General features: G+C 30.0%; 1 protein-coding gene across 4 annotated transcripts in view; it reads left to right on the forward strand.

The window, feature by feature from the left end:
- LOC125063948 (cAMP-specific 3',5'-cyclic phosphodiesterase, isoforms N/G-like) overlaps window positions 1-15,328 on the forward strand; it is a 110,036-nt gene that overhangs the window by 36,476 nt on the left and 58,232 nt on the right. Inside the window, exons 1-2 of one of the 4 annotated variants that reach the window (XM_047670682.1) lie at window positions 5,189-5,575; window positions 10,040-10,135. The exons of the other annotated variants lie outside the window; for them this stretch is intronic. Of the exons in view, the coding sequence (XP_047526638.1) occupies window positions 5,376-5,575; window positions 10,040-10,135 (296 nt within the window). The 5' untranslated portion in view covers window positions 5,189-5,375. Of the gene's footprint in view, window positions 1-5,188; window positions 5,576-10,039; window positions 10,136-15,328 lie in introns of those variants that run through there. 4 annotated transcript variants of the gene reach the window in all.

Raw genomic sequence — 15,328 nt, forward strand, 5'->3', positions numbered from 1 at the left:
TTTAAATGGGCCACCTTATGGTAAATAGTCACTAAACACATTTAAGTCATGAAAAAAATTCAATTCTTCATCATCCCTTACATCACTAATACGCCACCAAAATTGGGAACTGAGATGTTATGTCCTTTGTGCCTGTAGTTACATTGACTTTCTATCCCTTCAAACTAGAACACAACAACTCTAAGTATTGCTGCTTGGCGGTAGAATGCGAAGATCATACCCATAAGGGTTTGCCTTGACAAAGTTACAACCAGTATGGCGCTATCGGAATATGAATTTATTTATGTAGTACCTATAAACAGTAATTATAATCTAATAACCTAATGGTATTACCATTATATTTTAAAATAAATTACCAATTACAAAAATTTTCATTATAAATAAAAATATATTCCTATTTATGCAATTGCCGTATTGTTCATTTATCGTTATAAGAATTACATATACAAACAATGCGGTTTTACTCATTTCATTTACATGATAATTACAATTGAATACGACTTGGAGCGTATGAATCCATGCAGTCGTAATAGGTCTATTATCATTCATGAATACATTGAAGAGAGAACAGTTTGTTGTCTTTTACATATGTTTAAATTACTTAACAAATCAATGGACTTATACATAAATATACTTGACATCATTTCATAATAATAACGATATAATATTTATTATTTATTTTATACGAATATATAATTATTATTTCTTATTCATCACATTACAAATATAGTATCTTACTTTCTTATATTATCAGGGTTAAAATTGCCAATTGATGACGTTTATAATTTCGTCTACTTTGTTTGTCTTTACGTTCGTTTGTAGGTCATACTTTGTCAAATTTTTGAAGAAAGATTTGTCTTATAAGTTAGTGTAGTCTTATTACTATTGATCGTATATACTCATCCAATATAACGATACCAATCGATGTTATTCAAGTAAACTTTACAATAAAGCATTTTTTAAAACATAACACATTAGCGTTCTATCAAAAGACATATAATTAATAAGAAAAGAGTTTTAATATAACTTTTATACTTATATAACAGTTGGTGAAAATATAATAAAGAAAAGTGAATAACCTGTAACTTTTCAGCTAAACGATGGAATATTCTAAAACAAATACTTCATAGACTTTAAAAACACTTTCAACGAAAATTAGCTTAAATAAGCCATTACGGCTTATTTATGACAAAACATTTATTAAGCAAAATCAACCGCAGATATAAATTAGTTTTTTTTATTTATATACTATTGATATGAAATAAGAAGAATTGTTACCTATATACTATTTATTCTATTCTACACTCAACACCCAACAATGTAAGCTAATAAACAAATTACATCACTAACATATACAAATAGTTCACTTTTTAATAGAATTACTTACCAATAAAACTAACAAATGAACAAACAATTGTCAGTGAATGGTTTTAACTCGTATAAAATTATTAGTAAATCTTGTTTTTTCAAAATTATGATTTACGTGTAGTAGCCACTGCGTGATCTCTCCTCTGTATGAGTAACTTATTTGTCTATTCCTTAGATAGATGCAAATGAATTACAGGAGCAATAGAAATATCATCTCTAAAGTCGCTTGGAATAGCTATCTAGAGTTTTTATTTTATTTATATCAAAATAGACAGACATTACTGAGACCAACATTGAGGCCTTAATAATTTCGTTAAGATCAACATTATCTTTAATAAGTTTATCTTGTAAATTAATAATTAGCAACCGAATTCGATTAACACGTTATATTTTTTAATTTAAGTTAAGTCGACAAAAAAACTGCATCATTATTTATCTTGTTTTATGACTTACTATATTAATGTAGGATTAATACACGTAATGTCACATTATGTATTTTAAATTCATTTTAAAAGGAGTCAAATACATATGTATGTTTCTTTATTGTATTGACGATCTGTGATTCGATTATTAAAATTTTCATTGTATCATTACAACTCTAAAATTATACAATGAAATTACAGCAACACATTTAATGTCATTTTTAACATACATCGTCATGACGAGACACTATGAGTAATACGTTAAATAATATACTGTCGATAAAGTACATAATAACTGACATACTTTGATAAGCAAGTAACTATTCCGTTACGTATAAAATTTTATATGAGACTTCATTTATTTTCGTTACGACCAGTATCTATGAATGATGAATATTAACTCCCCGTTTAAATATCGATTCGATTTGTTTTTTGAATCATTTAAGCATAGCAACCCAAAGGTAAGTAAGTTACCATTTAGTTTGCATCAATAGTAACAATCCAGTATGTCTATCCTGATAAATATCATTAATGTGAGTGTGTTTGTTTGTTTGTTTACCATTCAAGTATTATCTACTCAATTAATCATTATGAATTTTACCATACACGTTGTAAGGACTATATAAAATGATAAAGACTATCCAAAAAGTGCTCCCAATACCAAAAAAAAATGAAATTTAATTGTGGCAAATCTTTGTTATTAATTTGTGTTTGTATATATACATTTATTAAGTCTTCTATGCATCCATGGTTATTGAACGTACACTTGAAGACAAGGTTATTGAACTCGCAATTCTCTTAAATGCAACAACTGACAATGTTTTTATTAAATTAAATAAATAAAAAGTGTATTTTTAAGAGTTCACGAATATAATCTCTAAAGCTAAAGGTTTTTCTAAGAATTGTTATTATAATTATTATTTATTGAAACATTACTTGGCTTTGTACAAACCACCACCATTCACCATCACCAGTACCACCCACACATCAGATATTCTACCGGAAAACAGCAATACTTATTATTGTTGTGTTCAGGTTTGAAAAGTGAGTAAGCCAGTGTAACTACAAGCACAAGGAACTTAAGATCTTAGCTCCCAAGGTTGGAAGCACTTTGTTGTGATGTAAGTAAGTAATAATTGTTATTTCTTACAGCGGCAAAGTCTATGGACGGTGGTGGCGCATTTGCCACACACGTTATCGCGTTGTTAACAAAGATATCTGTAATTAAATATAGTTAATTTACTTTACGTATAGAAGAATTGCAAATAAATTCAGATACAAAAATTGCCAATTTAAAGTATGGAAAACTAAAGGAATCACTATAGAAAATTTATAAACAGGCACCTTTGATACGCAGACAATTTTTTATGCCAAATAATTACCAATAGTGTTTTAATCTAAGTCATTTATAACAATATTCATCCACAATTGGACTTGAATAAAATGATTTAATTATTTTTATATAAATATATTTTATCTTTATTCGAATGGATTTTGTTTAGCTGCCTTGTTGAAGTTTTATTATACAATAATAGATAAATAGATAGCAGAGCCTTTATACAACGTATTTCACCGGTAGATGTACGCTGTAATTGCATCTTCGTGCAATCCTATTGTAATTATCTTTAGCCGCAACCGTAATAATAAGGCAGGAGACGGCCTCTGCGATTCAAGGTAGCGTTTGTATTCTGTATTCTTCGTCTACTGAATTCCATTTTTCAAATTTGCAATTTATGACAATAAATTCTTATAGCTATATGAAAACATAACGAGGTAAAAATATCTTTGTATGTAAGAGTTTCTTTTAAATTTTTGTTTTAATCTAAAATATTAGCAGACTTTTATTTGACAAATTGATATAAATCGCGTTGTAGAACGTTATATTGTATCCATTGAAATTTTCATGTTATTTTAATATAGAAACAAAAGTTTTGTTTATGTCAATTAAGATTACTTGGAGGTTGATGACTGCACCCGCTAGCGGTCAAGTTCTCGCTCCACGTGGTCTACGTAATAGTCCCTTACACACACATACAAGACTGTAGCAATATGAATGTACGTTTTAGTTTTTAATTTAAAATGACGTATTTTTATAAATTTCATGATGAAATTAAAAAATGATTTCAGGAACCACAAATTTGGTACCTAGCGGTTTATTTTATATAGGTTTTTAATAAATTGACAAAATCTATGTAAGTTAAACCAAGATTATCAACTTTATTGTAATAAATAGATTACCCGCTTAAATTAGATTTACAATATTATTTTTGTCATTGGCACGGTCTACTAATAAGATTCCTTTCGTGGTTTTATTTAGGTCTGTGTAATCGATATTATGTACGTATCATAATTCAAGTTTAAATAACCTTTTTTTTCAGTAACGAAAAATCATATTTCATTTAATCTGAAAGGTTTTAAAACTGGGCTCTTTTATTTATTTTGAAATATAGTATACACCTATGTTGCAAAATTATCTCAAAAAGTTTATAAGAAATAATATAATTTTAAAATCATATTAAAACCGAAATCACTTCCCGTGATTCATAAACAGCTTTACATCAGTTTTATGACCTACAAAAAACGCACATGTTAGGTCGAATAGAAGTGACCCTTCAGGCGAGGTTGTAAAGCTGCGCTTCCACTGAATGGTTCGGTGACTTGCTACGTTTTCTACACGAGGGTTGCGTACCGGCGTACGCATGCGGCTCGCCCCTTTTCGACCCCCGGCAAAATGGCGGTGCCAACATGGCCGCCGGGCAGCCGCAGGATGCTCCGTAACGCTGTTCCTGTCCGAAACACCGCTGACACAATTTCCCAGCGGCCTGTACATTTTAACACGCACATTCGCATCGAAACCGCCGGTATCATCGATTTATTGGTCGTTCGGAGTCGGCGCGACTTGAACATAACGCGCGTGCAACAAGTGATATCCCTCAGAAAGTTGAGATAATCGACACTCTAGTACAAGTTTCTAGTAGTGATGTGATCGTGGGTCGCTTATAAATATAGAACGTGCCCTTTTGCTCAGTGGCGGCGCGGGTGAGCCAAGCAGCGTGTGACGTCGACCGCTCATGTTCCCCGCGCCGCGGAAACGTCAACAGTGCCGCGTCACGCAGACCGATCGTGGCTTCGTATAAATATTATCAACACGCACGCTCTCGCGCCCTCTTGCGGATTATTGTAAACTAGTGTTAAACAGTGTCATTGACAAGTATCGCAAGCCCATAGTAAGCCCACTATCAGATTTCGAAATGAACTCAGTTAGTATGATTCAATTGAAATGACTTACGATTAGGAGTGAATTGACTTATTTAATAATTCTTGATATGAAAATGTTATAGGCGAATGTTTCAAACGACGTACAGTCGCTTCGATGCGTCCAGTAGTAGTCGCGATTGCGTGTGTACCGATCGTTTGTCGAGCACGTGCGCTTCATACAGCCGAAATGCTATTTTCGATAAGGCTCCGCGATGCGAAGCAAAGTGCGAATAAATGAAAAAGTGAATTTTAACTGATGCATTTGCTAAAAAAGTGTTTGTGGAGGCTGGGTCGGAGACGCGTTCGACGAATACCGCGATAGGCGCGATGCTTACACTAGTGTTCGCGGTATGGTCGGCCGCGCGCGCGCTGGGCTGGGCTTACGAGGCGACCGCTACGTCGCCCGAGACAGAGGAGGGGCCCATGCTGCCTCGACTTCGCTCGTCGCGCGCCTCCAGCGATCTTTCCACTCTAAGCACGACCACCACCAGCTCTAGCCAGACCAGTAGCGGAGACTATTCTAAGAGGTCCACGCACCGTTATAACACCATTCTTAAAGACACACAACCGCTTTGCTTTCATTATATTTTAAATCTAATTAAGGTATATAGTTCCTTGAATAGACTCAGTAGTCGTCTTATATATTGACGTTCATTAACATGCAAAACAAATATTAGTTAAAAACTTAAATAAAAATATCTTGTCGATTCATATAAACATATTGTTAGTATCAAATAAGATTTTAAATAGGAATCCCACAAAAAAAATAGTAATTCTTATAAATGAATATAATATTAGTATTATTAATTAACTAAAATTTTCTTTCCACCCAATATCGTCTTTCTTATCTTACGTTGAAATATGACTGAATTACGTACGTCAATTATTGTTTATTATCTACGGTGAGCAATGATCAAGTGACGCTGATTATGGTAGAAGGCCAAGATGATGCCAAGCAATTATGATGAGTCGAGACACCATAATAAGTAAAATTACTGTATATTAACATACTATAAAGTTCTCATCTTACCATTAAATTTACTTGTTTATTTATCTGAATATGAATCGTTGCCTTGGTTGTTCTATACGCGTTAAGACTATTGTACATTCAATTACGCATACATATAATATGTTTATAGGTAGGTATCTTAATTATTTATTTTTTATTAATTTTTATCCCAAAATTATAAAAATAAATTAAATTATCTGATATTTCTATTTAATTCTATTTTTATTAAATTCAAATACTATTAAAAGCTTACTGCAATTAGTTAGTTTACCTAATTTTATATACACGCATATATATATGTATGTAAGTAGGTACATATATTGTATTTCATCAATTTTATCTTTGCATTTAATTTATTACAAATATCAAAAGTTAATTTACATCATTTTATGAGCAAAATATTTTATTAGGGGTTAATTAAGTTTTTAATAATACTACAATGTAATTTAACATTAATAACTTTAAAGTAATTCATTGTATAGTACTTATTAAAAGTAAAAAAAAATGTAATGCATTATTTTTATTTATTCACTCATAACTTTGGACGAATTGAGGTGTTCCGATGTGATTTCCAATTTGTCGCAGAGGGTAGAGGGTCGAGTCTCTCGCGAGAGCCCCATTCCGTTTATATTGAAATTGGTTTTACTTAGGAAATCAAAAAAACTCATTATCGAATTTCAAAGTAATATCGCTTTGGTTAAATTTAATTAAAATTCATATTCATTTAAAAATTGCAAATCAACTGTATGTATGTATGATAAATGATTTTACGTTCTATAAATAATACTTATTATATTTTTTAAAAAATAATTTATGATCAAATAGGATACCTTGCTTCAATTAGGGAAAGTAGTAACAATTAATCAATACAATAAAAAACCTATTCCAATCTAAGTAGGAATTTCGCTCAGTAAACCCAGACTTACATCTTTATTTCTTATACAACACATTTCCAATTAACCACATAATATATCCAATTTAATTTTAAATCAAAAGCTGACAACTTCGCTGACATTCAAAATTCCATTTTTTTACGTATCGAGTTTATTCATGATCTTGACTAATAACGTCAATTCGATATCAAAGTTAATTAATCCTTAATCCCCCTGTAGTTTCAATAGGCTTTTAAGAATACAAACCCGCCTGCTATCTTTATAAAAAAAGTGAAATTTTAAAGTTGACTTGGTAAAACTGCAACTGCAATAAAAGTATCAGAACAAAAGAGTTGATCAATTGAAGGCAATAAACATTCTTTCACTAAGAACGCACAGAGACAATGGCACTAATTCTTGATATATTAATTTATATGATGCCAGTGAAGAGGACATTCCCTTCAATTAAGTATCTAGAGTGAAACAAAGATTGGGCTCATACGAGAGAACGTGACAGAAGAAATATTAAATCCAGTTCATTAGAATAACTATTCTTATTTATATTAACTGTTCCACACGATTATTATTATTAACTATATTTATGTGATAAATGCGATAGTAACTCTTGTCTGTTGCTGTCAAACAACTGAATATGCTTATTTTTTTTATGAAGGACTCTTGTACTCTTACGAAAGACAGGCTACTTTTTTATGCCTAACACTTGACAAGCAAGCCCTGAACCGTGAGCTAAGCTCGGACTCTTCCTTTACGCTCGTTCAAACATTAAATTAAATTATTTGATTAATGAAATAATAATTATATTATAAAAGTTATTTTAGGCACATCCTTATAACTATCGGTTTATCGCGCCCTCTTCGTGATCGTGATAATGCAAGATAAGATAGTGGTCATAGATTAAGAAATCAGAGTTATGATTAAAAAATAACAAAAGATACATGGAAATGATTACGATCTTAAAGCTATAAATTTAATTTAACGTCACTGATATCGATAATCTTTGATTGATTTAGATGTTTTCGATAAAATACAAATACTCTGATCTTATCTTCTATTTTGGTACTTGTCTCTACGTTAATATTATTTTAAGATCTATTATTAGAATATTTTCCATGAATTAATCAAACAATAGATCTCACGTTAGAAAATAATTACGAAACGAATCTTAAGAAAACAAGTATTTTAAGAAAATAAAAGAAATAACTGATGTTTATATAAAACCCCTAAGAAAAAAAACTTTGTTCAAGTAGACATTGATCTACAAATGAAATTTAAAGCTACCACCAGTTCGGAATGTATTAGTAATCTAACTAACTACCAATAGGAATGACAAGAAACGAAGTCTGCATACTTTTTATAATCACGAAATGATCATACCTACATATCATTAAATTGACATATGGAAATCAAAGAATAATAACACTAAGTTTTTTTTAATATAGCAAAACAATAAGCTATATTTCATGAGTTTTATTTTTTTATTATAATAATAATATATACCATTTATTGTTATCATCACGCTGTTGTGGAACTGCAAAACTTGTTCATGAGATATAAAAGCCACTACCCAGCAGTGAGAAATTTATGTACGATAGCTCTACATAATGATTTGATTACCATTTTTATTTTTTACATCGGATTTGATAGCTTTGCATTAAATTTAAACTTTTAAAATGAAGATTCGCAACGCATTACACCCTGAAGAAAGTTCCTGAAACTCAATAGTTGTTCCTTTTCACCAATTAAGTTACTATACTATATGAAATACGGAATCCACTCTTTTAATCTTCATCGATGATTTTTGACAGACTTCAATTTATTGATAGGCAATCTTAAAAATATCTATGAAATCTTAGTAAAGAATCAAATAATATGTAGTTTATCTGTTTATTAAAATTAGAATGTTTGAATGCAAATATGATACTTAATGTTTTCATCCGATTTTTATATACTTATATTTTAACAATAGCAATATTTTTATCGCAGTAAGGATTGTTGTATTATTTGTACATCAATGTATAATACATATAATATAACTATATACATGTAATATAACAACTCGTACATCATTTTACGTTTTCGGCAGAACATGTATCTAGATAGCATCGACTTCAACAATATCTTATCTCCGTCTCTGCCTTCCTACTGTCTTAAATATTATGTATGAGTTTTAAAACGATTAATATTTATTTTATTAATAATATCAATAAAGTGACAACAAGTACTTCAGATAAAGATAAAAATATATATAAGACCGTATTTATATACAAAGTTACAGTCTGTAAATTTCCTACTACTGCGAACCTACCTACGGACTACCATTCGTGAAGAAGGTTAGGTCCTAATCCCACAATGCTGCTTTACATATAGGCCAATCCAACAAAAGCGAGAAGATCTATTGGATAGAATACTGAGTTTTCATATGGTTTATTTTCACCCCACTGAAGTATAATATCGTTAGGAAACCTGCCTATTTCACGTCGTGGAATAAGCTCCAACTCACACCTTAAGAGGATTCCAACCGCCTTTGGACATTTATACGCTATAATACAATATCAAAATAGACCAATCCGTCTAACGTAATCTTTTCCAATATTTCCTGAAAATGAAAATAACAATTTCTCAATAATATATTTAAACTTTCCCACATAATATACTAAACTAATGAATATGGCGTTTACTTCATTTTCTTAACGATTAACTACAAAACTGTAATTTTATTTTTTAATTAAAATATAAACAAAACCCTAGAACCAACTACATTAAATGTGAATATATTATAAACTGGTTTTATATTTAAATATGAACACGTTTTATTCTATTACTCTCTGATAAGCAACGTGATTGTAATTCAATTAAATAATACTGTTTTAGCAGTTGTGTGTCTTATCAAATATATATCCAATCAGTTACATTTGTAAGTGCGGTGTTTGATAAAGCAATACATTTATTATATACTTTATCTGATTTGCAATTTAAGTAACGGTAATAAATAAATAAAAATGACAAAGTATACAACTAATAATAGTTTTTAATATATTAGGGATGGTGGTGGAAGTAGCTAGGTTATTGAGGTTGAATGTGGGCTATAGGTGGAGTGAAGCACCCCGAAGGTGGAGTGCAAGGGGTGCGTCACGTCGGCCTTTGCGTAGACCACCAGTATCGGCTCGAAGACGTACTACTGGCAGGTATTGCTTCAATTGACTGAAATTATGTTACTCCTACCTATTTATTCCATAATAAATACCTTTATATATTGCCTAAAATATGTAAAAAATATCCAATAACGATACGACATTGTTCACGAATTTCAATATTAAATATTATTCGATATCGATTTACTCAATAAATTTGTGGTTACAAATTCAAAATGAAGCTGTAAATGGTATATTAAACAAAATTTAATATAACTTGCATTTGTTTTAAAATAAAAATATTAGTAACTCGACTTAATGTTGATACTAAAATACAATTTTCACAATGGAACGCAAACATTTTATAAATAAAATGGAAGAGTCGTGTGCGTACGTGTGTATTTTCAGATGATATTCATGACCCACATTTAAAAAAAAACTCACCCGCAAGTGATTTAACTCTGGATGATGATATATTTTTATTGCTTCATTCAATCTTATTTAAATACCAGTGATAGATAAATTAAAATCAACCATTAATTTAAAATGAAAGAATTATAATGTTTAAACTTATCAAATGTTTTATACATATGTATATTATGTAATTAAATTGATTTTTGTAAGAATGTCGTAACTTTGACAGGAGCAACGTTTGTAAATTTTAATTAGTTTGGAAGAGTTGGGCAAACATCCAAATGAGTCTAACGGTAAGTATGGTATTTATATCTATGGATAGAATATCCATAGTAATTAGAAATCCAAACCACAGTCGATGCGCCGGCAACTTGCAGTATAAGATATATGTAACGCCATTTTTATTACACGAGCCACTCAATTTTTGGCGGTAGAATGATAAGTGGATTATAACTAGTGATTGTCTCGTTGGTCTATATAGTTTATATGGCCTCTATCTCGAGGCATTGAGTTCAAGCCCCGGGTTAAAGCGAGTTATTGATTTTTCCACTGAAAAATTCTTAGTATCAGCCCAGACGATTTAAAGCAATGGTCACATAGAATCCTTATCAACTATGACAAGTCTATTAGTATTGATCTGAATTTTAATCTTCATCTATATGAATCAAAATAAAAATCTCGTTAGCTTTCTAACCGCTTCTAGATACTTAGTAACAATGATTATTATTGATGTATATAATAATCGAAATTTAGACAAATATTCATTTTGTTGATAGACTTAGTCTGGAATATTTATTATACTTATCATGTATTTGTTTTCGTGTAACAGATTTTAAAGATTAAACATTTAAGTACTTACTTAGACTACATGTAGCTAATACATGGTGTAGTCAAACAAAAATCGAAGGCTTTTCGAAATTACGAACTTTGCAATCCTGAAAACAATTGGATCGTAAAAAGTGTGTAGCGGATCAATGGATACTGGACATCAAACGGCTTTCCATCAATATCTACTTCGTATCGTATTTCACATTTTACATTTAACAATATATTCAAAACATTGTTTTTCTTTCGCCTATAAATACATTAAATATGTACTATTTAATAGTGAATTGTGAACAAAATACCATAGAGGTATTATAATATCAAATTATTTGCTTATTAGAAACGAACCAGTTTGACTTTCCATAGTTATTAAATTGTTTTCATAGAATATTTTACTAGTATTATCTAGATACAAACAGTGAAATAAAATACAGTGTTGGCTATACTGAGCATGTATTATAATCGGATGGTGAAGATATGAATGTATATCAAAATCAGATATAACGGAGTATTCATCAGATACCAAAAGCGTAAAATATTATAATACGTAATGTAATGTTCTCGGTAATCACTTTTTTACTTTTTCCTTACCTTTTTCAAACAAAGAACTCGTTTAATGTATGTATTAGTAGAAATAGGATTACTACTGAACACTTTAATTATTCAACAGTTTATAGACACTTTCTTATGTTTTAGTTCAATATATAGACAACTAGTAATTTATAAGATTTAACTGGATTTTCCTCATGCAACTTATACGTTATTTCTTAATTATTGTCAGCGATATTGCTTTGTAGTCTCAATTTCTGTAGCTAATAGTAATCGTTTTTGGATTACTTTGTTTAAAATGTCTAACGAAATGTACTAAAATATTTTGAAAAAATACCTATAAACATAGTCAACCTGTCGAGGGTACATTAAATAAAATTTTACCATAATGATTAGGGGTCAACGAAGCCAGCTACAATAAAGGATCGATCATATATGCGCAATAAAATGGAGCGTAAGCGAATACGACCAACGAAGACGAAGAAATTTATAACAAAGAGACTTCACATTCGCTTCACTGGACGATAATTTTATTATACTTGAGTAAACATTACCTCAAAAATAATGACAAAGTTTGAGCGTAATTTTATAGGCGATTATCAGAAAATGAAGAAGAGAATAATACGAATTATAATAGTGTAAACGAAATAATATGTATCCTTTACTTCCATTTTTACTTTAGGTGGAGGGTGACTCTTAGCTTGATAAAGCTTCATTAATGCTCAAACCCAATTCCGTTTTGTCAATATTTCTCTTAACAATGTCTAACCACGGACCTCAAATTCTTTCCATCTCGTAAAGACAACTCTGACAACAAAAAAAAATGAAATTACCAAATTATTATTTAAAAATATTCAGGTAGGCTATATATGTATATTTTAAGAGGTTGTATGTTAATGCAAGTGTAACTTTACGAAAGTACTATTTCGTTCTTAATTTATTTGGTGTCGATACCATCTTAGCGATAACCTGGTAATTTCGTAAAGTTCGAATTAACAGTTTCTATTTATGGTGAAAGTAATTACATAAAAATTAAATAAATATTATCTAGAGGGTGTAAACAGGGCATTTGACAATATGACAAGACGAAAAGTCATGGAGATTTTTTTTTACATTAAAGTACAAGATAAGTGTTATAGTCGTTAATAACACTTATTAACGATTATAACATACAATATAACATGTATATAATACAGTAAATAATGTTTAAAACATTATACGACTATGACATTATAAAAGAACTGACGTAAAATAATAATAATTATAAAACAGGAAGACCCTTTTATTGTCTAGTTTTAAGGATTCAATATTGAATTAATTATATAAAAAGTCTTAATACAATATTAAAATGTTTATTATTTAAAGAAACTACAAAGAGAAATTGGAATTGGACTTGTTTTGAAAAATATTACACTGAATTAATGCTTGTATAAAAGAGACCTCTATTGGAAATAACTTGAACCTCTAAGGAAAATGCTTGGATCGGAGAACACTTTCATGAAAATTCCGACAGGTGTCGCGATTGTTCGTTGAATTTAGTGCGTGTAATTACTCATGTTTTACCTTCTCATAATTTAAACAATCGCGTTTAAACTTAAATATTACTATTTTTTAGCTAAATTAATATATAAAGTACAATGTTCTTTTAGAATAAAATTATATTTCAATGAAAAAAACATTCTCTACAAAGATAAAACAAGCCAATTGAATCTATATAATTAAATTTATATTTAAACATAAAATCGTTTTGGTAGTATTATTAATATGTTTATTTAATTATATTGTTTTTTTTTTTATATAATGAAATGAATAGAAAAGTTAATTTACTACTTAAGTAGGGCCCAGTGAAAGCTCATTTGCGTGAGTATCACTCATTCGCTTAATATTTTGCTATCAATCGTTGATGTTTTGTAGATAAATGGACGTCAGTGAACGTACTGACACAAGGGTCATATTAAATTATATCTCAAAACCGATAACATGTCAACCATGTGACACAACAACTAATACCTTTATGGCCGTATCTTGTAATGTCTAAGCTATTTACTCTCATCTGTTCACAGGCACACAATAAAATGTATAAGAAACTGTATCAATGTAAATAAATATTTCATTATAAATAACCCAACTAAATCGAAGGTGAAAGTATTTTTAAAAATAGAATAACTATAAGTGAAAATGCATTCGACCGAATATTGTAGAATCTTTGTCTCTGAAACCGAAAATGAAATTAGTATGCCACGGTTAAAAAATATTGGGACTTAAGATTTTTCTGCCTCCCCTGGTTTAATTTAATATAATCACTTATAGAATCTATAGTAATATACATGCGAAAGTGACTGTCTGTTACTTTTTAAGCTTGAACGGCTGAACCGATTTGGATAAAATTTGATATGGTTTGATTCCCGGTGAAGGAAATAGGCTACTTTCTTAAGTTAACCCCTCGAGGAGTATAATGGGAGACCGTTTGGGTAATTTCATGAGTTATAGCGCAGGTTCCGCTAGTTTATAATAATGTATAACTATGAACATTTTATATTTACCTAGTTACCTATATCAGAAATTTATTAATGCTCTTAATCAATAATAACTTCCTTAATTTAAATATGGAAGTATATTAATGTATTTGGCAAAATTATTAGTCTTTTGTAGCTTAATCGTTGCTCTTTTGTTCGGCTCGGTAATACTTAATTTAAAAAATTCGCGAGGTGTCGTGGGACACCCGATTGGGACGAAGTTGCTTTCGGTATATATTATGTATTAAATAACAGACATCATTATATAAATCAATGAATATAAAAATCTGAAAATCATATTAGATAGAAAGAGACAAAAGGTCGATTTCTGCCAATTCTCTCTAATGTACGCCGAGAAATAGAACTTCGTTCCAATACTTAATATGATTAAAATAGTTGTATTTTAATTTTCACTTTACTGTGTATTAATACGATATTATTATAAGGATTTTATATCGGTTCCTGCTACTAGACATATTTTTATACATTTTGTCACGCTTTATACGCCATCTGCTACTACACTAGACTGACCACCCCCTACGTGTTAACTCACGCGGGAGTGGTTCCGTCGTAAATCTCATTAAATGAAAAAAAAACAACGATTCCCAAATAGCAACTCTTAAGCGATGATAACGATGTTAATGAAGATGTGTCAAATCAATTTTGTAAAATGCTCTGTCGTTGCCTGCAAATGATTATTTAAGGCGTCATGAAGCTTCCTTGAGTGACAAAGATGACGCTCTATCTTAGTTATAAAACTTATATTTCAAAAGCCCTATTATAAATGCATAAAAATATATGTTAATAAAAAATAAAAACCACAAAGTAAGTAAGCCTTAAGTAATAGTTAGAAACAATAATTGCTATCAAAAATAATATAATTTACAAGTAACAGCTTTCAATGATATGACCTACTTATTGAAGTATTCGTCAAATACTTCTC

The sequence above is a fragment of the Vanessa atalanta genome, chromosome 5 (genome assembly GCF_905147765.1).
Source record: "Vanessa atalanta chromosome 5, ilVanAtal1.2, whole genome shotgun sequence".
NCBI classification, from domain to species: domain Eukaryota; kingdom Metazoa; phylum Arthropoda; class Insecta; order Lepidoptera; family Nymphalidae; genus Vanessa; species Vanessa atalanta.